This window comes from Oratosquilla oratoria, chromosome 22 (assembly GCF_046742065.1).
Source record: "Oratosquilla oratoria isolate Oo_2021 chromosome 22, ASM4674206v1, whole genome shotgun sequence".
Taxonomy (NCBI): Eukaryota; Metazoa; Arthropoda; class Malacostraca; order Stomatopoda; family Squillidae; genus Oratosquilla; species Oratosquilla oratoria.
In genome coordinates, this window is record NC_134798.1 from 6543366 (window position 1) to 6570633 (window position 27268).

Sequence of the window (27268 nt, forward strand, 5' to 3'; positions counted from 1 at the left end):
AATCTTTAATCTGTGGGAATTCGCCTCTACAAAAGTGGCAACACTGCGACTTCCGCCACGGCACGGCGACGTTGGCACACCTGTAGCGAAAACGTTTTGGTACGAACGTCAAGCTAGCCAACTCCGTTGTACAGCCGCATATAGATAATAGATCCAACGTATCCATTAACCAGCTTTCACTGTTCGTGACAAGAAGTGCCGCGATGTGCTGAGTTCTGTCTGAGCAAGTACCCGTCTGTATCCAGTGGCAAGCGTGAGGAAGAGAATATTGCTATACAATGGTCAGAAGTGATGTGCCGAGTTCTGTCTGAGTAAGTACCTGTCTGTATACAGCGGCAAGCGTGAGGGAAGATCATTGCTATACGTTTCTCAGAATCATCAGTACAAGACACATTTGATATATGTTAAAGAAAAACGAGGCCTGTAAATGCACAAGCACATTCTTATAATAATGTACGTCCTTAGATGTGCTATTTTCCTTTATCTTGAGTTTCGAAATTATAATCTTAAGGCTTCAATATAATTATTCTGATTATAACTGCATTTACGCCCGAGACTAGTGTTGGTAAAAATGGAGACTAGTGTTGGTAAAAATGGAGACTAGTGTTGGTAAAAATGGGGACTAGTGTTGGTAAAAATGGAATAAATAAGTAAGTGCATCTATCACTACCCAAAGTACAACACAGACGTCTTAGCTAATGACTGCCAGATATTAGGTATGTACGATACAATAAGTAGAAGTAATTATTAGAAGTATATATACTGTATTTGTGCATGCATGGATATTTATACGTACTATATACACAAATGAGTTGAACTATTTTCTTAAATCTGTTTTTGTGAGACTTTCCATTTCTTCAGGTTGAAGGTATCTGGCAACTTTACTGAGAAACGTAAGCGACTGGACTTGGCTGCTGGGGCGGAAGGGGGTTGCCAAAGGCAGTCAGATCATAATTGGGAGAGCTGTGAAATCCGCCAAGGCTTGTTGAATTGACAGTTGGCAGCAAAGGCATGGTGAGACTTATTTTTTTCGGACACATCGATTTCCAATTTTGCGAAGTGCAACAGTAGATAAGCACCCTTCCATCATGTCGGTAAGTACAACTTTAGTTGACGAGTTAAACACCAAATGAGGACGGAGCCTTTATTTGTACGACGTTTCGCTTATTACAGCTTTTTCAAGTACAAGTTGAGATACTAATTTAATCTCAAGCATTTGTATATCAACTTGTACTTGAAAAAGCTGTAATAAGCGAAACGTCGTACAAATAAAGGCTCCGTCCTCATATGGTGCTTAACTCGTCAATCGTGTCGGCAATTGCCACTTTCGAGACAACTTTTGTTATTGTCCAACGTTTACAATTGTGTTACGTTCAACACAAACCCATACAAGCTAACGATTGTGTAAACCAGTTTGTTGTAGACGTATACAACTAACATATTTCATGCATGGATTATTGTGAAACAGTGTCACTTATTTTTAATGTATTTTTATTGCGAGTAGTCCTACCAACTTTGTTGATATATATATTTTGCCTTGATTTCCTTGATATTTAGATACTTTATCTGCATAGAGACCAGTCAAAGTAGGGCTGGAGTTAGAACAAATTGCAATAGAAGGTTTTTGGCTTTATGATTTATCTTGTTAATTAGTAATTAGGACCCTCTGATGAACATATAAAAAGTCAGTCCGTAGGGTCCATGTAATACATTTATAGGGTCTGGGAGCAGCCAGAAAAAAGTTATCGGTAAATTGAAGCTTTGGACGGCGGCCATCTTGAATTTATGCAAATTAACCACTTTCCCAGTGTCCAAAAGTTGGAGACTTTTTATATGTTCATCAGAAGGACCTAATAAACAAGTTAAAGCCAAAAAACCTTCTATTGCAAATTGTTCTAGGTCCAGTTAAATGATTGCTAGATTTACTGGACTAATATTTCACTAACGACGCCCATGTGGAACGTTAAAATCCTTGTGGTAAGTGCCAAACACGCAGTATTTTGGTAGGAGTTTATTGCGGAGATCTACACACAAGTAATACAGGAAGTGATCTGTCACAAGCGAATGCTTGGGGGGCCTAGCTGGGCATAAGACGCGCCTGTGGCCTACTTTCTGTTACATTGTTGCTAGGCGGGAAAAAGATTGGGCAAAACAATACATACTAACATATCTAGGTATATACATAGAAATATACAGCAACAAGAGAACAATTATATATAATGATGAATATGCATGCAAAATGGTTAAGGGTAACATATATTTAGTTCCTTAATTCTACGACGTGTACAATTGGCATAGACGCATACGCGTTTAGCGTACGCCTAATGACGCATATATATTCGGTTATATAATTATGTATAGGGCACTTATATTGTAATGACTACATAGGCTTACTTATACAAAACATTTACAATAGATACATGTTGATATTAAGTACTCGAGTATGATAATGAAGTATGACATATACAATAAAGGAGATACATATACAATAAATATATACAATAATTAAGTAAGGAAGGGCTTGGCTACATTACTCCCCCCTTGAGAGAGTAGCGTCAGTGAAGAAAGTCTTTAGTAGTAGTAAAAATCAGATTTATTGTGAAATCTGACTGTCCTGCCTGAGCGACTTTTGTATGGGAGAGCGGAAGTATGAGGGTGGGAGGGAGGGGAAGAGGTGATAGGGTGGCCAATGTCATTGGCATTTGTGGGTGGTATGGGATTCAGTGGGATGGCAGTTGAAGTGTCAGAAGTGGATGAAGTAGGAACAGGAGTGGAAGGTGTTGAGGGTATGTCTGGGGTTACATGGAGACGGGTCTTAGGGCGAGGAGAAACAGGGAGGAAAGCTGGTTTCAAACGATCAATGGAAACTGAGGTTTCGCCTTGAGGTAGGTTAAGGATGAAGTACTTAGGTTCACGTCGAATGACGTCATATGGACCAGAGTACGGAGCCTCCAAACTCTTACGAATTCTGTCGACTCGTAACCAAACTTTAGAGCAAGAGTGAAGGTCGTGAGGGAGATAGGGTGGAGGTGGTGTATGGCAGTCACCGGATGCGAGATCTTGGAAATTGACAGACTGCATTTCCTTGATGAGACGGAGGATGGTTGTGTCATCCGAGGAGGGGGTGTGTTCCTGAGTAATGGCGACAGAAGGGCATAACATGTGAGCGCCAGTAACGGCGGTAAATGGGGAAAATTTGGTGACGTGAGGTGTCATGCGATAGCCAAGAAGGACGATAGGTAAGGAGTAAAACCAGTTATCTTGCCTAGCGCGGAGAGCTGATTTCAGAGAACGGTGGAAACGTTCAATCATGCCGTTAGCTTGAGGGTGATAACTAGTAGTACGCATATGGTGGAAACCAATGATAGATGAAAGCTTAGAGAAAAGTTCACTCTCGAATTGGGAACCTCTATCCGTGATGACATGAAGTGGAACACCGAAACGGCATATCCAGCCATTCACAAAAGAGATTGCTACAGAAGTGGCAGTAGTGTCAATGAGGGGAATTGCTTCAGTCCAACGAGTAGCTCGATCAATGCAAGTCAACAAGTATTTGTAAGGGAGAGGGTAAGGATAGTTAGGAAGAGTAGCAGGGGGCAACGGTCCTACAATGTCGATGTGTACTGACTGGAAGCGGTCAGTAGGAGTAGATATAGGAGAAACAGGAGAGGAAGTGTGACGGGTAGTCTTAGACTGTTGACACCTAAGGCATTGTCTTACAAATGTCTTTACATCTCTGTCAATGTGTGGCCAGAAGTAACGTTGTTTGACCAACTTAGAGGTGGACTGAACACCAGGATGAGAAAGGTTATGCAAAGAAGAGACTACGTCATTACGTAAGGGTAATGGAACAAAAGGTCGAGGAGTGTTAGTAGAGGTATCACACCAGAGTGTTAAATCAGAGGGTAAAGTGAATTTAGAGAGTCTAGGCTTGAAAGTTTCCAGTTCGTCATCTGTTGTCTGACTTTGAGCTATGCCACTTAAGTCAAAAGCGTCGAGTGTAACAGCGCACGACGTGCGAGATAAGCAATCAGCGATGACGTTAGTGTCGCCACGAATGTACTCGACTGAAGAAACGTATTCAGAAAGAACAGAGTTGTCGTTGTTGTCTGTCAGTTTTAGCAAGAGATTTAGAGTAAAAGGCAGCTACGAGGGGTTTGTGGTCAAGAAATAGGGTAACTGTATGTCCGTCAATGAGAGTCCTGAAATGCAAAACTGCGAGGTAAGCAGCTAATAACTCGCGGTCGTAGGTGGAATAGATGCGTTGTGTGTCAGAGAGTTTCTTCGAGTAGAATCCTAGGGGCGTTGGCTCGCCGTCTATAACTTGATAGAGAGCGGCGCCAACGGCTAGGCTTGAACTGTCAGTCACGAGTTGGTAGTTTGTCGGTAATAGGGAAGGGTAAGCTAAGGTTGGACAGTCCAGTAAGGCTTGCTTCAAATTATTGAAGGAGTCCTTTGCTGCGTCAGTCCAAGTGAGACACTTTGAAGAAGGATATTGTTTAAGAAGCTCAGTAAGGGAATAGGCTACGGTTGCAAAATTAGGAATCATGGGCCGAAAAAAATTTATCATACCCATGAAACGGCGCAAAGCCTGTGAAGTCTGAGGCAAAGGGAAATCGGAAATGGCCGTAGTACGGTCTTTAGGTGGCTTAATCCCTTGTGAGCTAATCTCGTAACCGAGAAAGGTAAGGTTTGACTTGAAGAATTGACATTTGTCAAGAGAAAGTCGCATGTTATGCTGAGCCAAAATAGAGAGAACAGTTTGAACATCTGAAATATGTTCTTCAAGGGTCTCACTAGCAATCAGTACATCATCAAGGTACGTAAACGTGTTGTTTACGTTAGCTAAGAGGGTATCTATAAAGCGCTGAAATGTGGCTCCAGCATTTTTCAATCCAAAGGGCATGTACAAAAATTCAAATAAACCAAATGGCGTGCATATCGCAGTCTTAGGAATATCTTGTTCAGCTACAGGAATTTGCAGATATGCACGTTGTAAGTCTAACTTAGTGAATATAACCTTATTCTTAAGTGACATGGTGAGAGAGCGCAAGTGTGGTATGGGATATTTGTCATTTACAGTTACATTGTTGAGACCTCGGTAATCTCCGCAAGGTCTCCAGGAATGTGGTTCTTTCTTGGGAAACAAATGAAGTGGGGACGCCCAAGGTGAGTTGGAGCGTCGTATAATCCCTGCATTAACCAAAAATTTAAATTCATCCTTGGCAGCTTTGAGCTTCTCACCTGTCAATGGCCTTACTTTAAAGGATATAGGGGAAGAATCACCTGTATCAATATGATGATAGGTTGTAGTTTCTAATGGTGGAGGATCAGACAGTTGTCGGGGCGCGGTAAGTACGGGGAATTTTGAAAGAAGAGCAATGGCTCTTGAATCAATATCCCCATAATGTACCGCATGTGAAGAGATAGGGAGAGGAGAAGCCTTAAGGGGAATGGTGCATGCAGTGGAAGGATCAGAGAGGAGGCGATTTCTACAATCAACTACTAGTGAATTATGGGTTAAAAAATCGGTACCAAGAATTGGGCGGACAACATCAGCAACGACGAAGGACCATGGGAGAGAACGTCTGATACGTCGAATCCCAAGTTCCACGTCGACTTCGCCGTACGTACGAATACGGGTACCGGAAGCAGTAGTAAGTTGTACTACCGTGGGACGGAGCAGTGGAGTTAAGCCTGGGTCGTAGGGAATGAGCGATACTTGAGAACCGGTATCTATAAGGAATTCATAGTTCTTGCAACCTATAGTGGCACTAATGACGAGAGGCAGTCCTGCGGTTGCAAGGGATACTTCTACAGACTGCCCATCAAGTTTCCCGACGTGTTAAGCTGAGGTCCTGGGGATGAAGAACGTGAGTTAGGTCGTGAACTGGGCAACACGTTAGCACTAGTGTGGGACAATATGCACCATTGTTTGCAAGTTCTAGCACTGTTGCCGTAGAAGAGGTGGTAACGGCACACTCGTGGTCTTTGACCGTCATAGAAGGGAGTTAATCCGAGTGGAAAGGTAGTGGGTGTTGAAACACGTGTAGTGGGGTTACCACTACGAAAAACTGGCACACTATCACTACGCGGAGCCCTTGGCACAGACTTGTTCACCGATGACGCACTTATCCCTTTGTTTCCGTGGCCATGGGCCATGAGAGTATCAGCAACACGGGCCAACTCATCAAGGGAACCTGCGTGTGTAACAAGTAGTGGTCGTATGTCACTTGGCACTGCACGTAAAAACTTTAGGCGGATGAAGTCGTCGTCGACACCGAGTTGCTTACCTATGGTGCGAAGTTCTCGTAGGAAGGTCGTCGGCTTATCATACATGATATTGTTCTGGTGGACCAAGGCATCGAAGAGTTCCGGCGGAGACCTGGTAAGGACGTCGATTAGCGCCTTCTTCAAGCGGTCGTAGTCACCGGAAGTAACGACATCGTCGTCGAGCTGGTTGAGCACAGGGATGGTTAAGTTCGCAAGTGCATGGTTGAACTTAGTTTGGGGGACGGTTATGTTAGCTAGTGCAAATTGCGCTTCTAGCAACGAAAACCATCTTGCCGGCGATGCTTCGTCGAATGGTGGAGGTCGAACAGCGACGGCGGCGGAAGTCGTGGAATGCGTAGAGGAAGAAGTGCTTCCTGCTGCTGCTGTCGTCGTTGAAGTGGCTGCAGTGGTTGTAGGCGGAGAAGGGGAATTCATGTTGTTGTTGTCGGATGTTTCCCAGTATACGTGTTGCGTATCGTATACGTGTTGCGTGTAGATCAGGACTGTTAACAATGCCGCACACTCCGATTATTTCATGCGCACTTTGAATTTCGTAAATGCGTAGTTCCGTGCGCGTGACGAGTCACAGTTTATGAATACGCATAGGCACTTAACCACGTAATGTGTATGACCCTAAATCACTTAGGTATGGAGCACTGGGTATTAGGGTCACTTGGGCACTGTCACTCCAGGAGGTCACCACTGTGGTAAGTGCCAAACACGCAGTATTTTGGTAGGAGTTTATTGCGGAGATCTACACACAAGTAAGACAGGAAGTGATCTGTCACAAGCGAATGCTTGGGGGGCCTAGCTGGGCATAAGACGCGCCTGTGGCCTACTTTCTGTTACATTGTTGCTAGGCGGGAAAAAGATTGGGCAAAACAATACATACTAACATATCTAGGTATATACATAGAAATATACAGCAACAAGAGAACAATTATATATAATGATGAATATGCATGCAAAATGGTTAAGGGTAACATATATTTAGTTCCTTAATTCTACGACGTGTACAATTGGCATAGACGCATACGCGTTTAGCGTACGCCTAATGACGCATATATATTCGGTTATATAATTATGTATAGGGCACTTATATTGTAATGACTACATAGGCTTACTTATACAAAACATTTACAATAGATATATGATGATATTAAGTACTCGAGTATAATAAAGAAGTATGATATATACAATAAAGGAGATACATATACAATAAATATATACAATAATTAAGTAAGGAAGGGCTTGGCTACATCCTCAACTTAAAATTTGAAGTCCAATTTCCCGAGTTCTTTCCTCTAAAATAATGACTTTCAAAGTACCATCACTAAGATTTTTTTTGTGTAATTGCACGATTCCTTATTCTTAACTTAATTAAAAGATGACACTGTTCTACATTCTGAACTATGTGTTGAATATCTGAATTTCTAGAAGGTATGGAGAATGTTGACTTCGGACAATTTTCCCATACTACGTAATGCTGATGGTGTAAGTTTAATCTAGGTCAGCGTTTTTCATTTTTTTTTTTCTCTTTTTTACTGCAACCCACAAAAAGAACCACAGTTTACATCGTGACCCATGATACTTAGGTGTAATATGATATGTATAAATAAATAAATATATATATATATATATATATTTGAATATCTAGGGAGCAGATTCTCTTGTATGCATGTGTTGTTTAAAAACACAGCATTAAGGAGGTTGTTAATCTTCTTATGGGTATTCTCCAGCTTTCTGACCAATACTCTGCCATTTGGAGGGTGGGCATAAACCAAGTTGCCAAAATGATTAATTTATTCAACATTTCGTCTGCAAAGAGACATCTTCAGGAAAATCTGTAACATAAATATTATCGACATACAGAAATAAAGAAAAAAAGGTGTTAACTTAAACCAAATTCACAATTATGGAAATAGATATAAAAAAATCAGCAATAATACAAATCCTATCTCGATACATGGGCCGTTGGGGACCGCTACTTACAAAGATTAAAGGTCTCAGTAGGAGAATATCAATGCACTTGCAAAATGGGGCTATTAAACATCATTTGTTGAAATATCATAACCAAACAGCCACCCGTGAATGCCTAGTTAAGAACACCAGGATTATAGCAAGCAATAGGGATGCACAAAAAATTTAGCTTTTAGAAGCTATGTTTATAAGGGAATATAGCCCTATAATGAATATCCAAAGCAACATGATTTCCGTCATTGGTTTGTTTAACAATGCAGTGAACCCACCACCACCCGTGACCACACCCTATGTCAATACGCCCCAACCCCCCTCCACCTCCCACCCACTCCATCCATCCTCCCCCCAACCGACCTCGCAACCCCCTAACCCCCCAACCCCCCTCCCCCCGACCCTCTCCTTCCCGTCTTGATGAGAAGCCAACCCCTCCCACTAATTCTTCCCCCACTACCCCTTCCACCACCCAAGCCGGCTAGGTTCGTATATATAAGTCACCAACCGACGATTTCCTTCGTCATTTCTTTGGACCTATAATTTTTGTAAGTAGCGGTCCCCAACGGCCCAAGTATCGAGATAGGATTTGTATTATTGCTGACTTTTTTTTATTTCTATGTCCATAATTGTGAATTTGGTTTAGGTTAACACCTTTTTTCTTTATTTCTGTATGTCGATAATATTTGTGTTACAGATTTTCCTGAAGATTCTTTGCAGACGAAACGTTGAATAAATGAATCATTTTGGCAACTTGGTTTATGCCCACCCTCCAAATGGCAGAGTATTGGTTAGAAAGCTGGAGAATACCCATAAGAAGATTAACAACCTCCTTAATGCTGTCGACTTTAACAACACATGCATATATATATATACACACACTTTTGTCGGACGGACGGCGAGGATTAGAGTTCTGAAGAAAAAGTGAAATATTCGTGGACCTCAACGCAAAGGAAGTACCTATTATATTTACAGGGAAGGGGATAACTCGTGGTGTCGTGGGAAAGTGAGGAAAAAGGAGAAGGGAAGGGATTACTGAGGGAAATTGAAGGAAATGAGGAAAGGGAGGACTTGGCCCAAGAGGCCAGACGTCTTGCAAACAAAGGAAGGACCGATGATTCTGGTGATGGGATTAACAAAATTGTAAAGATTAGAAATATAGATAAGAGCAGCACAATGGAAGGTGAGGATAATAAATTTCAGGTATTTAATGAGGGTGGGGGGGGATACCAACCTACCCCGATTGACAGGACTAGAGGAGAAACTTGATAAGATGATCGAACATTGGGAAGACAGGTTCGGTAACGTAACCAACATTGCGCAGAGAGTTGAAAGATTGGAAGAACTAGAGAAGGCGAACAAAAATTTAACTAATGAAATAGAAGAATTAAAAAGACAGTTAAAAGAAGTAAAAGAGGAGAATGAAGAATTAAAAAGGAACAATAAAGACAATAAAGAGGCCATAGCAAAAGAAGCACAGGGTTGGAGAAAAATCCAGGAAAACAGTAAAGTTGCATTTACTGATATAATTAAACAACAAATAAAATAACAAACTGAAGACTCAGTTATCAAAGTGATGAGACAGAAGGAGAATATAATAAGAGACTTAGCAGATAAAAAGATATATAATTATATTAGGAATGGAAGAAAAACATAACCTAGATAGAACTTCATGAATCAGTGAGGAAAAAGAAAAAGTAAGCAGTTTACTAGAATTAGTTCAGGAAGATGAACCTGAAATAATGAAACAAATCGAAGAGATGTTTAGGCTCGGAAAATATAGTACAGATAAGACCAGACCAATTAAGATTAAATTCAGGTCACAAACAACAGCATAGAATATCTTAGCAAAAACAGGGAAGCTAGCAGCAAGTGAACAATATAAAAAGGTATGGATAAAAAGAGAAATGAATAAAGAGGAAAGAGAGGAAGAAAAAAGGAAAAGGAAAGAAGCTAAAGAAAAAAACGAGACCAGAACAGAGTCAGAAAAAGAAGAATTCTATGGGAGAGTAGTGAATATGAAATTGAGGAAATGGACCATAACAGAGAGAAACAAAAAAGAAACAGAGAATAGAATGGAAATAACAGAAAGTTAAGAGTGTCCTACACAAATATAGATGGATTAATAACAGGACTGAATTAACTGAACGAGTATCTGAAGGAAAAAGAACCGGACATAATGGGAATTGTAGAGACAAAATTAAAAGGTCCACTACCACCCAACAGCATAGGACACAATGCATATAATTATTGGATTAGAAACAGAGAGATAAAACAAGGGGGTGGAGTTATGTTCCTGACTAAGAAAGATATAAACGTGAAGAGTGTCACATATGGAAAGAATAGAGTAGATGATTATGATAGGAGTAGAAGACAGAGATAAGAAGAGCAGAAAGTTTGTAATAAACTACGTGCCCCCAAAAACAGCCTCGTGGGAAGAGAGTGAACATAAAAGACACAAGAATAACATTAAACAAGATAATGGAAGATGGAGGAAGAATAGTTATAATGGGCGACTTTAATTGCAAAGAAATCCGCTGGGAAGAGATGACTGTAAAGGGTGGAGAAGACTCGTGGGGAAATGTTTTACTTGAGATGATTATTGACCACACAATGACACAATGGATTCAAGAGAACACTAGGTATAGAAATGAAGAAGAACCATCGAGACTAGACCTAATAATCACATCAGAACCTGAAATAGTGGAAAAGATAGAATACCAGGCACCAATTAGTAAAAGTGACCACATATTGATAGAACTAGAACTAAATGAGAAAAAATACATGAAAAGAAATGAACAATATAGAAAAGGAAGATTGATGTATGAAACAAATTTTGATAAAATAAGAGAATTCTTTCAAAATGAAAACTGGGAAAGAATACACAAAGAAGATACAACAGTAGAAGAGAAATGAAATATTTTGACAAAAATCTATAAAAAAAGGAAAGGAAAAGTATGTCCCAAGACAAAAACAAGAAAAAGAATATGTAAAGTGCTGGTACAACAAAAGTTGTATGGAGAGAAAAGACAAAAGAGACAAAGCTTGGACCAAATTGAAGACAAAAGACCTGAAAAATGGAAAATATATCCTTGTTATAGAAATGAATATGTACAAGCGTGCAGAGAGGAAAAAAGAAAATATGAAAAAGATGTCATAGAAAAATGTAAAGATCAACCAAAACTATTCTACAGATTTGTAAACAACAAACTAAAAAACAAACAAGACTTGGAGAAATTAAGACAAGAAGGAGTTGAATACACAGAGGAAATAGAAATGGCAGAAATTATGAACAAGCATTTTAAATTGGTGTTTACAAGGGAGAACATACAACCTGAAGAGATCGAATGGAAAGAGAAAGTCCCCCCTATGAAAGAAATAGAAGTAACAAAGAATGAAATAATGAAACACTTGAGTAATCTTGATGTTAGAAAATCGCATGGACCAGATGAAATATTAAACTGTATTTTGAAAGAATGCAGAAATGAACTGGCAGACAAAATACATAGCATAATAAATAGTTCCTTGAAAGAAGGAAAAGTTCCAGAAGATTGGAAAAAAGCAAATATACCTATATATAAAGGAGGTAATAATGAAGACCCTACCAACTATAGACCAGTCTCTTTAATAAGTACAATAGGACAAATTTGTGAAAGAATTATCAAAAGTAAATGAGTAAAATATTTAAAAAAAAAAAAAACAGCGTGCTAAATCCAAGGCAATTTGGAATCGGACAAGGACGATCATGCGTCACTAATTTAATATGTTTCTATTCAAGGCTAATAGATATAATACAAGAAAGAGATGGATAGGCTGATTGTGCATTTGTAGACCTAAAAAAAGCTTTTGACAAAGTACCACATAAGAATTTGCTTAAGAAATTAGAAACTGAAGGAGGAATACAGGGCAAACTGCTAAATTGGATGGAAGACTTTTTGCAAGAAAGAAAAATGAGAGTAGTGATAAGAGACAAACACTCAAAATGGGATGACGTAATAAGTGGTGTTCCACAAGGAACAGTTCTGGCCCCAATAATGTTTGCTATATATATTAATGATATGGATGAAGAAATTGAAAGTTATATGAGCTTCTTTACAGATGATGCAAAACTATTAAAAAAAGTGAACACGGAAGAAGATTGTGAGTCACTACAGAGTGATCTAAATAAAGTATGGGAATGGAGTAGGAAGTGGGAGATGGAGTTCAACACTAAAAAGTGTAGTATAATGGAATTTGGAAAAAGCAAAAACAGAATAACAGGATCATATAAATTGGGAGAAGAAGGAATAAAAAAAAAAGTAGAAAATGAGAAGGACCTGGAAGTCATTGTTATGAATAATATGTCACCTGAGAAACATATAAATAAGATTTTTGGAGAAACTTATAATTTAATAAGAACAATTAAAGTGGCATTTACATACCTGGATGAAGAAATGGTGAAGAAAATTCTAATCACTCTGATAAGACCAAGATTGGAATATGCTGCAACGATGTGGTCACCAAGTACAAAAAAAATGTATAAAAAAACTTGAAAGAATACAAAGAGCAATTACAAAATTGGCACCAACACTCTCAAAACTATCATATGAAGAGAGACTAGCAAAACTTGAACTACAGACACTAGAGCAAAGAAGAGAGAGAGGAGATTTGATAGCTATTTACAGAATCATGAAAGGCATAGAAATTATTGATAGAGAGAATCTGATAAAATGGGATGATAGAAATACAAGAGGGCACGGAAAGAAAATCAAGAAAGACGGCTATAGAAGAGATGCGAAAAAGAACAGCTTTCCTCACAGAGTAATAGACAGTTGGAACAAGTTAGATGAGAAAGTGGTGTGTGCAAAAACAATACATGAATTTAAAAATAGTTTAGATAAAATGAGATATGAAGACGGGACACCACGAGCATAGCTCCCCTTCCCGTAAAATACAGCTAGGTAAATACACACACACACACTAAAAACCCACTAGCTGTTGATTGGATTTAAGAGAAGAAAGGAAATAACGATTTCTGTATATTTTGATCACTTGCTGTGATTCTCTTCAGCAGAAAGAGGATCATAGCAAGTGATCGAATTATATGGAAATCGTTATTTCCTTTCTTTTCTTAAATCCAATCAACAGTGAGTTTTTAGTGCATTTACTAATGTGTTACATTACTTGGCAGTGATATATATATATATATATATATAATGATATATGTAATATATATATACATGCATACATACATACATATACACATGTATAATATATGATTGTGTTTATATAAAAAAAAAACACGTACGTCGGATTCACGGCAAAGATTGGAACTCCGGAAAAGAAGTGCAATTTTTGTGGATCTCAACGACGAGGGAGTACCTTTGTTGTAAAAATAGGGAAGGGGAAAGCTCGTGGTGTAGTGGGAAGGTGAAGAAGAAGGAGAGAGTGATTACTTAGGAAAATGGAAGGAAATGAGGAAGGGGACGAACAGGCCCGAGATGTTAGGAGGAGCATAAACAGAGGGCAGAACACACAGACGATGAACAACAAGGAAGCAGAGGTGTCAAAAGCAGAAATATAGATAATAACAGCTCAATGGAAAGAGAAGATAACTGCTTTTATGGATTTAATGAGGGAGGAGGTAACAACCTCCCCTGACTAGTAAATCTAGAGGAGAAACTAAAAAAATGACCGAAGAATGCGAGGTTAGGTTTAACCAATTAAAGTTAGTTACCCAAAGAGTTGATATACTGTAAGAACTAAAGGAGAATCAAAACCTAACTAAAGAAATAGAAGAATTAAAAAGACAGTTAAAAGAAGTAAAAGATGAGAGTAAGGAATTAAAGAAGAATAATAGAGAGAATAAAGAGTCCATAGCAAAAGAAGCACAGGGTTGGAGAAAAGTCCTGAAAATGGAAAATATATTCTAGTTATAGAAATGAATATGTACAAGTGTGCAGAGAAGAAAAGAGAAAATACGAAAAAGATGTAATAGAAAAATGTAAAGATCAACAAAAACTATTTTACAGATTTGTAGACAACAAACTGAAAAACAAACAAGAATTAGAGAAACAAGGAGGAGTTGAATACACAGAGGAAATAGAAATGGCAGAAATTATGAACAAGCAATTTAACTCTGTGTTTACGAGGGAGAACATACAACCTAGAGATATCGAGTGGGAGGAGAAAGTCCCCCTATGAAAGAGATAAAAGTAACAAGGAATGAAATAATGAATCACTTGAATAATCTTGATGTCAGAAAATTGCATGGACCAAATGAAATGGCAAACTGGATTTTGAGAGAATGCAGGAATGAACTAACAGACAAAATACAAATTCTAATAAACAGTTCATTGAAAGAAGAAAAAGTTCCAAAAGATTGGAAAAGAGCTAAGATAATACCAATATATAAAGAGGAAACAAGGAAGACCCTACTAACTATAGACCGGTCTCTCTTACAAGTACATTAGCTAAAATTTGTGAAAGAATTTTCAAAAGTAGATGGGTAAGGCATTTGGAAAAAAACAATGTACTAAATCCAAGGCAATTTGGATTTAGACAAGGACGATTATGTGTCACAAACTTAATGTGTTTCTATTCAAGGCTAATAGATGTAATGCATGAAAGAGATGGATGGGCTGATTGTGCATTTGTAGACCTGAAAAAAGGTTTTGATAAGGTGCCACATAAGAAACTGCAGGAGGAATACAGGGCAAACTGCTGAAGTGGATGGAAGATTTCTTGCATGAAAGAAAAATGAGAGTGGTGATAAGAAACAAACACTAACTGCGATGAAGTGATAAGTGGAGTTCCACAAGGAACAGTTCTGGCCCCAATAATGTTTGCTATATATATTAATGATATGGATAAAGGAATTGAAAGTTATATGAGCTTCTTTGTTGACGATGCAAAATTGTTGAAAAAATTGAACACTGTAGAAGATAGTGAGTTGCTACAGAGTGATCTCAATGAAGTATGGGAATGGAGTAGGAAGTGGGAGATGGAATTTAATATTAAGAAGTGTAGTATAATGGAATTTGGAAAAAGCAAAAAAAGAATAGTGGGATCATATAAATTGGGAGAGGAAGAATTTAAAAAAGTAGAAAATGAGAAGGACCTGGGAGTAATTATTATGAATAATATTTCCTCTGAGAAACACAAACAAAATTTTTGGAGACACTTATAATTTAATAAGAACAATCAAAATGACATTTACCTACCTGGATGAAGAAATGGTGAAGAAAATACTACCGGTAGTCACTTTGATAAGACCAGGATTGGAGTATGCAGTAACGACATGGCCGCCAAGTACAAAAAAATGTATAACAAAACTTTATAGAATACAAAGAGCAATCATGAAATTGGTACCAACACTCAGAACTATCATATGAAGAGAGACTAGTAAAACTTGAGCTACAGACATTAGAGCAAAGAAGAGAGAGAGACTTGATAACTATTTATAGAATCATGAAAGGCATAGAAACTATTGATAGATAGGATTAATAAAAATGGGATAGTAGAGATACAAGAGGGCATGTAAAGAAAATCAAGAAAGCTAGTTATAGAAGAAACCTAAAAAAGAACAGCTTTCCCCACAGAGTAATAGATATTTGGAATAAGTTAGATGAGAATGTGGTGTGTGCAAAAACGATACATGAATTTAAAAACAGTCTAGATAAGACAAGATATGAAGACAGGACACCACGAGCATAGCTCCCCTTCCTGTAAAATACAACTAGGTAAATACATCTCCTTTCCCAGTTTCACCTTCATCCACATTAACCTTGAAGAAACCTCCTTCCACTCCACTACACATTTACCTATCTCTTCACTTACTAGTATAGCCACCCCTTCTCTCCCTCGCCCTCTCTTCACTCCTGAGAACCTACCAACTACACTCCCAAACTCACACTCGCCTTTCCCTTTCAACTTAGTTTCACTCAAAGCCAACACATCCATCTTTCTTTTCACAAACATACTACTTATATCTTCCCTTTTACTCTCATCTGTACCACATCCATGCACATTAAAAGACCCAAACCTTAGGGTGCTGGTTGGAAAATTCCTAGACCCTCTTATGCCTTTAATGCCTTTACTTTTTTTAGGAATGTCCCCTGTGGGGCTACAGGGAGAAGGATGCCTGGTCCCAATCCCCGTCCCATTTTTCTCGCCTCTTACGATCCAAGTGGGAATACTTGGTGGTGGCATTCTTTTCCCCCACCACCAGTATGATATATTTAACAGTATGATAGTTTCCATAATTTTTCCTAAGATCAAAGTCAAGCTTATAGGCCTGTAGTTATTTGGTTTCTTTTTGTCACCATTTTTGAATATGGGAGTAATGTTAGCTAGCTTCCATTCTCATGGGACATCTCCGGATATGATGGATTTCTTGAAAATAATTTCTAATGGAACAACAATCTCATTTTTCATTTCCTTTAAGATTCTTGGATGCCAGCTGTCAGGCCCTGATGTTTTATAACTGAGTTTTTCTATACAATTTTTGATTTTTTCTTTTGTTATATTTACCATAGTAAGTTCACCTTAGACTTTTCACAGGTTTCAGTTTGGAGTTCACTTTGAGGTGTTTTATTTATGAATACAGAGCTAAAATAGTTGTTTATAATATCACACATTCCTTCATTTGAATATTCATGTTGGCCATCAGCAGATAGTAGTGTGCCAATGTGATTCCTAATAACCTTTTAATTTCTAATATAACTAGAATTCTTTGGGATTCTCTTTGGATTTACCAGCAATATTCAATTTGTATTGTTTTTGTTTTTTTATTGTCTGTATTATTACATAACTTTGATAATCATTAGGTACCCAAGCACTTGTATTTCTTATATGCCTGTCTCTATTTAGCAATACTTTTTTCAATTTCTTTGTCAAGCCATTTTGGGCAAGTCTGATGGGGGGGGGGACGTGTCTGTCCTATAACAGGATGTATGAATCATCTTAGTAAGTGTATTTTCGAATATTTCCCACATCTGATCTACAGGTTCCCTTAATTTTGCCTCCCAGTCTGTAAGCTGAAGGTCCTGACCTAGTCCTATGAACTGAGCTTTACTGAAATTGGGTATTTTAGATATATTGACATCTGTTCTAAATTTTTTTTTAGCAGTTTGAATCTAAGATGTGATCACTACTTGCAATGGTTTCACCAACTTCTACATTGGTTATCATACTATTTGGCTAGTGATCAATAGATCGAGTAAATTTCCATGTCTTGTGGGCTCTTTAATATGCTGAACTAGGTAATTGTCACTGAGAAAATCTATCAAGTGACTACCTATATGGCCATGTTCAAGGATCATCCAATCAATGTCAGTAAAATTGAAATCACCCATTATTAATAAGTCCTGGTTGCAGAAACTAGTTGGTTCTTGGAACTACAGTTTGTCGTTTGCTAATGATAGTGTTTTTGATGAGTATATTACATCTACATTCATCTTTTGTCTATTTGTTTGGGTTTATTCTACCCACAAACTATCATATGTATCCTGGTTAATTCGACCCACAAACTATCATATGCATCCTATTTCACTTTCTCTAAACATATAACAGAACAACCCCCAACTTTCATGTGGTTTCTGCCCTGATGAAAGTGTTTAAATTCCGCAATATTGAATTCAGCTTCAAACTCTTTACCACTTAACCATGTCTCAGTTATTCCTATCATATTGAGATTTTCTTTTTTGACATATGCATGGATCTCATGGAATTTGTTTCTAATACTACGAGCATTAAAGTACATGGTTTTAAGAAACTCGTGATTATTTCTTTTTTACTTTTTTTCATTTTCAACATCGTGCCTAACATCATAATTTTGTTCTTTATTGACACCTTGCTCCGTATTGACATTTGGTCCTTCATTGACATTCAGTGCCTCGTGGACATTTGCCCCACCACAGACATCTGATCCTCCATAGTCATCCAGTCTCTCATGAACACCTTGCCCCCCTCTTTCACCGCGTCCAACACCAGCCACCTGTCATTCCAGCATTACTACCTAAAATATTCTGTCCTCCACTGACATATTCTACCATGATATATTGTCCTTCACTATCATTACATCCCATCATGATATTTTGTCCCTCGTTCACATTACATTCTAATGTAATGTTTTCTCTACTGACATTATATCCTAAAATGACATCTTGTCCTACACTGACATATTGCTTTACATTATTGTTTCGTCCTACTCTGTTATCCCCATTACACTCTATTTCTCCTTCCCTTTGAGTTTCTACTCCAAAAAGAGGAACTAGTTCATTACTAACTCCCACAATGAGTTTTGTAAGAACATCTTTGCCTCTGCGAGTAAGGTGGATCCCATCAGAAACATAAAGGTTATGATGCCCAGAAAAGAGATACTAAGGATCAAGAAAGTAGCATCCCAGTTGTGTGCACAACTGTGGTACCCTCTTGTTGATCCTTATGACATTAATGTGCAGCCAGAGTAGATCCTCGAAAGGATCCCACAGACAACGTGGCGAATCCCACACTCCTTCATCTCCTGAAGGAGCTTGTAATGCCAAACAATTTCCTCTGATCTCAGGAAGATTTTTAGTATTATGGTTATTATTTTGTTTTGGATGTGATGTAAGATAAAACAATTGATTACTTATTCTATGAGGGGAAAGAATACTCTGAACCCAGTCTTAACAAACTGATGATTTAATAAGAAACATCCAAATAGCAATCATCAAGAAATAAAGTGTAGCATTGAATGGGAAAAGTTGAGTAGTATGAATAATATTCTAGTACTTGACTTTAGAGGAGCCAATTTTGGAAAGCTGAGAAAATGTTTATGACAGATTGGAACCAGTCTTAAGTGGTAGTATACTTGTCTTGATTTATGACATTGGAGTCAGTAAACTGATCAGCCCATAGGTCATTAACAAGGGCAGGGATCTAGTCCTAAGTCATGTGAAGGGGGAGGGCAAGAACTGTTCTAGTGAGATTACAAACAAGGCCAGCCCGGAAGTCAATAACAGAGTCAGCTGTCTAGATGAAATGCAGTATGAGGTCAATAATGTGGCCTGCCCATAGGTCATTAACAGTCAGAGATCTAGACCTAGGTCAGGTCCAGTGGCGTTCAGAGGTTTGGTGAGGTCCAGGGCCAACTCCTTGATGGCATGCCACCAAAGATTCAAATATAAGGCCTAGTTCTGAGGAATACTATGAGAAAGTAAGGTTTTGAACATGTAAACACAGATGAAACATTAAATAAACACTTTATTCAATTTAGATACAAGTTAACCAAATTTATAAAATTCTTTTCCCCAAATGATACTTCCTAGATGCCACTGGTCATGTAATGGGAGATAGTTGGGAACCTCCAAGTGAGATTGCATACAAGGCAAGCCTGGGAGTCAATAACTGGGTCTGCGATCTAGATGAAATGTACAATAACCTAACTGCTATGATTTTGTGTGTCCAATGTAAATTTATACCACTAAAGCTGTAAGGGCAAATACTAATACACCTATCTATCAATATACCAAGAGCTTTTCCCCCCTTATAAGGGAGGTATCCAAATTAAAGGCATGTACCTACTCCAACCCATTCCACTCCCATCCACCATCCAGTCTTAGCTTCTCATGGATGATGATGTCATCCCTATATCCCACCTACTGCCCTTGGTCAGAAGCAATGTAGCAAGACACAGTACATTCCCATCAAGGCTGCTTCACTTAATTGGCAACCCCCCTCTCAGTCCCCTCATGCAGAAAAAAGATAAGATGGGAAGAAATCCCTTCAGGCTGCATCAAAATATCATTTACACATAAATACCTCTTGCCCCTGTCCCTCCCTTCCTTGCATAACAATATCATCCATACTCACTTTCCACTCGTCCCTATCTCACCTTCTCCCTTGTGCATTAGACATTCTCCTCTTTCTCAATGCCCCCTTCATCTCATCCTCAATCATCCCCTCAAGTTCACTCCCTCCACCTCTCCATTCCACACATCTTTTACTTATCTCTCATCTCTCATTCTTTCTATGTGTCCAAACCATCCCAGTAATCTTTCATCAGCCTTATCTACCATCTCTTTTTCCATTCCTGATCTCTTCCTCACCACCTTGTTTCTCAATATATCCAACCTAGTAACACCTACCATACTTCTCGGACATTTAATCTCAAACATATTTAAATTTTTCCTCACAGCCTCTCTTAAATTCCAAGTCTCTGCCCCATACAGTGCTGTAGGCACAATCACCCCTTCATAAATATCCTTTTTGCATCCATTCCCAGGTGCCTATTTCTCATAACACCTAGGTCTCTTAATCCAACACTCAGCAAGCACCACTTGTGTGGATATTTGGGGCCAGGATAAACACACTTCGGGAATTGGCCTAAGACAAACCCTACTAATTCCTGAGGTGGGTTTATGTCCTGGGCCCAAACGTCTGCACAAGTGATGGTTGGCAAGTGTTGGATTAAGAGATCTATGTGTACTCATAAATGGATGACAGACTGAAAATTGAGATAAGAATTAATAGAGGTCCAGTGGTATGCAGATTCACTAGAATTAGTACTGATGAGAATGACCAAAATGATACATGGGCTCAGAAATTTACCTTAAGAGACTTAGGCACCTTAACTTACACTCTGGAAAGATGTAGATTGTGGAGTGATCTAATAGAGGTGTAAAAGTAGATCAATGGCTTTGACAAGGGTGATGCAAACAAGGTCATCATATTAAGACAACAGAGCAGGATATGCAGTAATGGATTTAAATTGGACAGATTAAGATCTAAAAGGAAATACGCAAGAACTGGTTTACCAATAGAGTTGTCAATGAATGGAATAGACTTAGTAACCTTGTGGTGAGTGCTGAAGCAATTGGTTGTTTTAAGATAAGGTTAGACAACATTATGGATGGGGATGACAGGTGGTAATGAACATGGAACTGCCTAGTGTAGTCCTTATGGTCACTTATAGTCTACTTCATTCTTATCTTCTTATGTAAGAAGGCTTTCTGTTTGAATAGAATGAAAAAGGTAGAAACACACCTTAGGTTTATGTATAATGAAATGGTAAGGCAGGCTAAAAAGAACATGTGCACAGCAAAAGATAACTACAAAATTAAGGTTGCCAGAGAAGTGGGATCTAACCCAAAGGGCTTCTTTCATCTCTACAGAACAAGAAATAAGGAAAGGATAGGTCCAATTAAATCAGATGAGGATGGGATGTCATGGTAGATTCAGAGGGAAAAAATGAGTGAGGCATTTAATAAATATTTTCTCAGAATATTTCAAAGGAGAGGAGAGATATGGTACCTGACTGCTACCCAAGCTTTAGTGGGGATGGAGGAAGTAGACTAACATCAGCATTAGCAAGGAAGTAGTCATACAGATTGATAGACTTAAAGCTACAAAATCCCAGGGTAAAAAAAAATAAATAAATAAATAAATCCAAAAGCTAAAAGATTGGAAATTTGAAATCTGCACCAGTAATAGGATATATTTAGTAAGTCGGTAGACACTCAATTTGTGCCTATTCATTGGGGTCAGGCAAATGTTCCTGTTTTCAAAAAGGGTGATAAATCATGTAGCCTATGCACAATTACAGGCTAATCAGTTTGACATCATTTATAGAAAAATTTTTGGAATTGAGAATAGCTAATAGAATCAGAGCTAACATTGAAAGGCATAATTTGATTCATGACTCACAGTATGGGTTCATCAAGTGTAGGTCATGTGTTGCTAATTTTTAATCTTTCTATACTAACATCTACAAGGTGGCAGATAATAAAGATAGTTATGTTGTTATTTACCAGGACTTTAGCAAAGCATTTGGTAGGGCACCCCACCAGAGACTAATAAAGTCAAAGCCCCGTGGCATAGGAGGAAAAGTGTTTGAATGGATTAGAGCATGAATTAATGACAGAAAACAGTGGGTCACCATAAACGGTGTAAAATCTAAATGTGGGATGTCACTAGTGGAGTTTCCCAGGGCTTGATTTTGGGATCCATATTGTTCATAATGTATATTAATGACTTCAACAATGGGATCATTAGTGGTATTTGTAAGTGTAGACAACACAGGAATAGAATGCCACATTTGGTCGGGAAGATACCAGGATACTACAGGAAGATCTTAATAAATTGTTTGCATGATGGTAGAAATGGCAAATAAACTTCAGTGTCTCAAAGTGCAATGTGTTAGACATGGGTTTACACAACCCAGAAAACAGGTACAACTTGGATAACACCCTTTTAGAAAAAATTGAATGTGAGAAGACTTGGAAGTACTAGTGTGTCCTAACCTTAAATCCAGAAAATTAGCATTAGCACCAGGAACAGAGCAAACAGGGCATTAGGATTTATTGCCAGGATGCTGACAAACAAAAGTGCAGATGTAGTTATCAAACTATCTGGCATTAGATCCATCCTTGACGATGTGTTACATTTTTGGTCTGTCATATAGAATGAATATTAATACACTACACTAGAGTTGGTACAGAGGAGAATGACCAAATTGATACATGGGATAAAAAATTTACTTTATGAAAATAGGCTTAACCTCTTCGGTACAAGTGAAATTCTTGCGTGCAGCATGATGCCTAATGTACAAAGTATCACACTACTCACATTATAAATTATAAAGTTACTGCCATACTATTTATTCTCTTTCACTCGGAGTAATGATAAACACAGAAAATGTGATCAAATCAGTTTACAGAATTTGGGGGTAACTCAGCCACAACTACAAAATAAATATACTGTATTATAGATGCCAATGCTAGCATCCTTGTATACCCATTTGTGCCTCATGACATCTACGTAGGTGTCATTGTATTGAAGAGGTTAAAGTAGCGGCACACTTGGCATTTCTCACTAACATGCTACTTGTTTTTGTTACTGAGTAGAAATGACTTTGGTTACAATATTCAAGACCTTAAGAACATCTCAATGATGTGTCTAACATTTATATAGGTTTAATCTCTCTTAGTTAATCATTCAGCTTTCATTAAATGACTCGAGTAATTTGAGATTTGGAAATTTGAAAAAGAAAAAAGTCATAACTGAAATAATTTCTACTGGAACAGAATAGCAAAAGCAAGTAGCATGCTAGTGAGAATTAGCCCATTGTGTACCTTTAGGCATCTAAATTTACACACTCTGGAAAGACATAGAGTGTAGAGTGATCTGATAGAGGTATTCAGATGGGTCAAGGGCTCTAGTAAGATTGATGCAGACAGGGTCATCATATTAAGATAACAGGGCAGGACTCGCAGTAATGGAATTAACTTGGACAAATTTAGACTTAAGGAAATAGGCAAGAACTGGTTTACCAACAGAGTGGTTAAGAAATGTTGTGAGCACTGAATCTATTGGTTGTTTTAAGAGGTCTATGGATGGGGATGATTGATGGTAATGGACATGGAACTGCCTAGTGTAGGCCTTATGGTCTTTTGCCATCTTCATTCTTATGTTCTTATGCTGCATTCCTTCTGACCCAAGCAATAAATTGACCAAAAATGAAATCATATCTATGACAAATATACACCAAACACCAGCAACTATGTATTCAGCCTCTTTGAAGATGTTAATCCAAATGTTTAGAGCTCCTCATAAAAGAGAGAACACAAGTCTTTTCCATGCATTGTCACCAAATTTACTATGGAGGAAAAGAAGCCCCTTGAGTCAATTATCTTCCCAAGTTTACCAGTGATATCAGGATTCCGTATTGCTCCTCTTAACAATAAGCCTCTTTCATACTGGTTAAAGTTGAAGGTGCATAGGTAAGGCTGAAGTTGTCATCTTTGCCTAATGCACTCAGACTCATTGGGCAGATAATGCCACTGCTGAGAATCAGAGAGGAGTGTGGGACTCATACTTGTGAATAGGAGGATGCATCACCAGCCTTTGAAATTATGGCCCCAGCTAGGATATTATATCATGTTAGATCCTAATGCACAATATGATTGGAAATTTAATTATTGTTTGCTTAATCAGTCTAAAGCAATGAATTAGGTTTTAGTGTTTTTATAGTCTGCTTGTAGTTAATATACTTTTCTTCATTTTTCAGGATTTGTTTACCAAATCCCCTCAGTGCCAGAAAGGGAGAATCCGTGAAGAGTTCACAGAACCCCATGGCTTTAAGAATGGCATGGAAATCCTGAGGGTGGTGATGAATGAAGAATACAAGGACACTGCATTCCAGAGATTGTCCCTGGGTGAGACAAATAATCGAACCAACAAGATCATCCTGTTAGTAGGGGCTTCAGGCGTGGGTAAGACTACCTGCATAAATGCCATGGTCAATTACATCTTTGGCGTAAATTTCAGTGATCCCTTCAGATTCATGGTTGTCGACAACAAAGATGACTCTAAGAAGTCCGAGGCTGAGAGTCAGACTGGCCAAATCACAGCCTACGTCTTCAATCACCTACCCGGGATGCCCTTCGAGTACAATTATATCCTCATTGACACCCCAGGCTTCCATGACACACACGTCAAACAGCAAGATCAGGAATTGGTGGGGCACCTGAAAACCTTCTTTTGTAGCGACTTTGGAGTTGACCATGTTGACTGTATTGCTTTAGTTGTGCCATCACCATTGTCGAAACTGACAGAAACACAAAACTATATCTTCCAAAGCATCTCCTCCCTTTTTGGAAAAGATGTCAGAAACAACATCATGGTTATGGCCACTTTTGCTGATGACGGGCCCCCACTCTTCACACCAGCTCTTGAAGCCGCTGATGTGACTTACGTAGGTGTGTACAAGTTCAACAACAGCTCCTTGTATGCTAACAACAGCTCCCCTGACCAAGTGGGTGGGTTGTACAGGTACAACTGGACTGTGAACACTGAAAACATGTCAGAATTCTTCCTTCAGTTTACCACAATGTTCCCTGTTAGCCTCAACCTGACGAAGGAAGTACTGAGATCACGAATAGAACTGCAGTCATGCCTGGCAGCTCTTGACTCTCTCATCCATATTGGTCTGGACAAGATGATCACCCTTGAGAAGGAGAAGGCCATGCTTGCACAAGTTGAGACAAACCTGAAGGACTGTGAGAATTATGCAAAAGAGATAGAGGTACCCAGATTTAGAAGATATGAGGAGTCTAGAAACCATTTCCATCTGGCATTATCAATTGACCTGGAAGCTATATTGAAAGCCATCATTGGAGTGTTTGTCAAGAGTGCAAAGGTTCTGACAAGTTTATTTACTGCCTGTAAACCAAATTCTGGTATGAACCAGTCAAATGCGATTAAATTAGAAATTGATTATGGCAATGAAAGAAAACTACCCAACTTATCTCTGGAGGACTATGGATACGGGTATATGAAAGAGGAGAGGACAATCAAGCAACTCATGGATCGATACAGGTCTAACAAAATGGAGAAAGACCTTCTGATTGAAGCCATCAAGAAGGACATAGATCACCTCAGAAGTCAACTGTACCGTCTTGTTGGCATGGTCCAGTCATATGAGCAGATGCTGAAGAACATTAGCCTTAAGCAGAATGCCTCTGTCAAGGACTACATCGACCAACTGATACTAATGGAGAAGAGCCAGCTAAGCTTACACTGGGAAAAGAGGGTCGAGATGCTGGAAGATATGAAGAATCATGCAGGCTCTTTTGATATCTTCACCATAGGTGAAGGACAAAACATTGGACCAAATTTTGAAGGCCAACTCATCGAATTCGTTGAGTTGTGTATATAAATCTACCAACTTCTTTGTGAAGAGAATCCTTCCTTACATATGTACATGCAACCTGAGAGAAACTGAAATTGGTCTGGACATATTGTTGGTTGTGTTGCAAATTGTGTTGGTCAATTGCACATAATTATCAGAGATTGGGTCTTTGCCTGACACTTCCTGCAGTCCTACCTTCGTAGCTGTAAGACCAAAGTTAATCTGTCTGGTTCTCTTATAGAAGATTCGCAGTCCCAAGAAGTCAGCCACAGGGAATTGTTCAACCCATAAGTCACTCGGAGAAGAATTTTTGTATTGTTGCCAGGTAGGGCTTAGTGTAGGATCTTTGTCTATGTGGTAGTTGCACCTGGAAAAAATGAGTGTCTTGCTAGGCTGATTCTGTAATGCTGTTGTAATGTGCAGGTGGTGAATAGAACATACAGATGCTAATATAACATTTTAATGACTCATCATTTTTCTGTCAATTATATTCCTGGGGGAGTTGCTGAAGTACACAACAGAAATTGATGGTACATTGGAGAGTGTGGAGTAAGCGCAGGCTGATTTTTGTAGATGCTTGAGCAGTAAAATCTTCCCAGATCCTTGTATTGACAAGCAATTTTATATATATTTTATTCATTTAGATAAATCTGTTGGGGTAGAAGATGGGATATTTGTTTTAGAATTAATTTTCTATGTAACGGAATTACACTAAAAAATAAAATAATTTTTTAAGCAAAAGTTTGATGAATTATTGGTATGTTTGCAGATGTCACACTGCCTATATTCACAAAAATTCTTGCAGTTTTAATTGAAAAAGATACATGTGCAAAATATATCATACATAGAACTATGAATTATGCAACATTTAATTACATTTTACCATTTTACCATTTAAATATTCTTACAGCAAAATAAAACATCTGCAACTTCTACATTTTGATATACACTGATTTATATTTTATATTCTGTAATTGCAAAATATATTATTTGTTCTTAATACATGAAAACAAATTTAAGGTGATATTTCCATAATGATCACATATTGAAGTCTGATGCAGTGACCCTTAACCTCAAGGAAGCCTGGTAGTCCAGTGTTCGAATTCAAGAAAATAAAAGGGGATAATGAGGATAATATTTTGGAAAAAAAAAAAAAAAAAATAGTGAACAAGTTTTTCAAGACATGGTAACCCATGGGAGCCGCTTAATTTTGATATTTTGTACATTAATTGACAATTAGAATCACAAATGCTTACTATGCAAATATTTTTTTTACATGTGTATTCTGTATTTGCATTTTTGGAGGATTTGGGAATTCTATAGTAGATATTAAACTGGATGTGTCAGATAATACCTATTGTATATATATGG

General features: G+C 38.3%; 1 protein-coding gene across 3 annotated transcripts; it reads left to right on the plus strand.

Moving 5' to 3' along the window:
* On the plus strand, nt 1–27049 carry LOC143037413 (uncharacterized). 3 transcript variants are annotated; one of them, XM_076205561.1, is made up of 3 exons: nt 1–311; nt 862–1014; nt 24275–27049. In XM_076205561.1, exons 2-3 carry the CDS (start codon nt 1012–1014, stop codon nt 25922–25924), a joined length of 1653 nt encoding a protein of 550 aa, XP_076061676.1. In that variant the 5' UTR covers nt 1–311; nt 862–1011; the 3' UTR covers nt 25925–27049. The 3 variants fall into 3 exon arrangements, with proteins under 3 accessions (XP_076061676.1, XP_076061674.1, XP_076061675.1); XM_076205559.1 differs by having other exon boundaries at nt 5–311; nt 862–1094; nt 24275–27048; XM_076205560.1 differs by lacking the exon at nt 1–311 and adding an exon at nt 433–716 and having other exon boundaries at nt 862–1094; nt 24275–27048.
* Nucleotides 27050–27268: the final 219 nt, after the last annotated feature.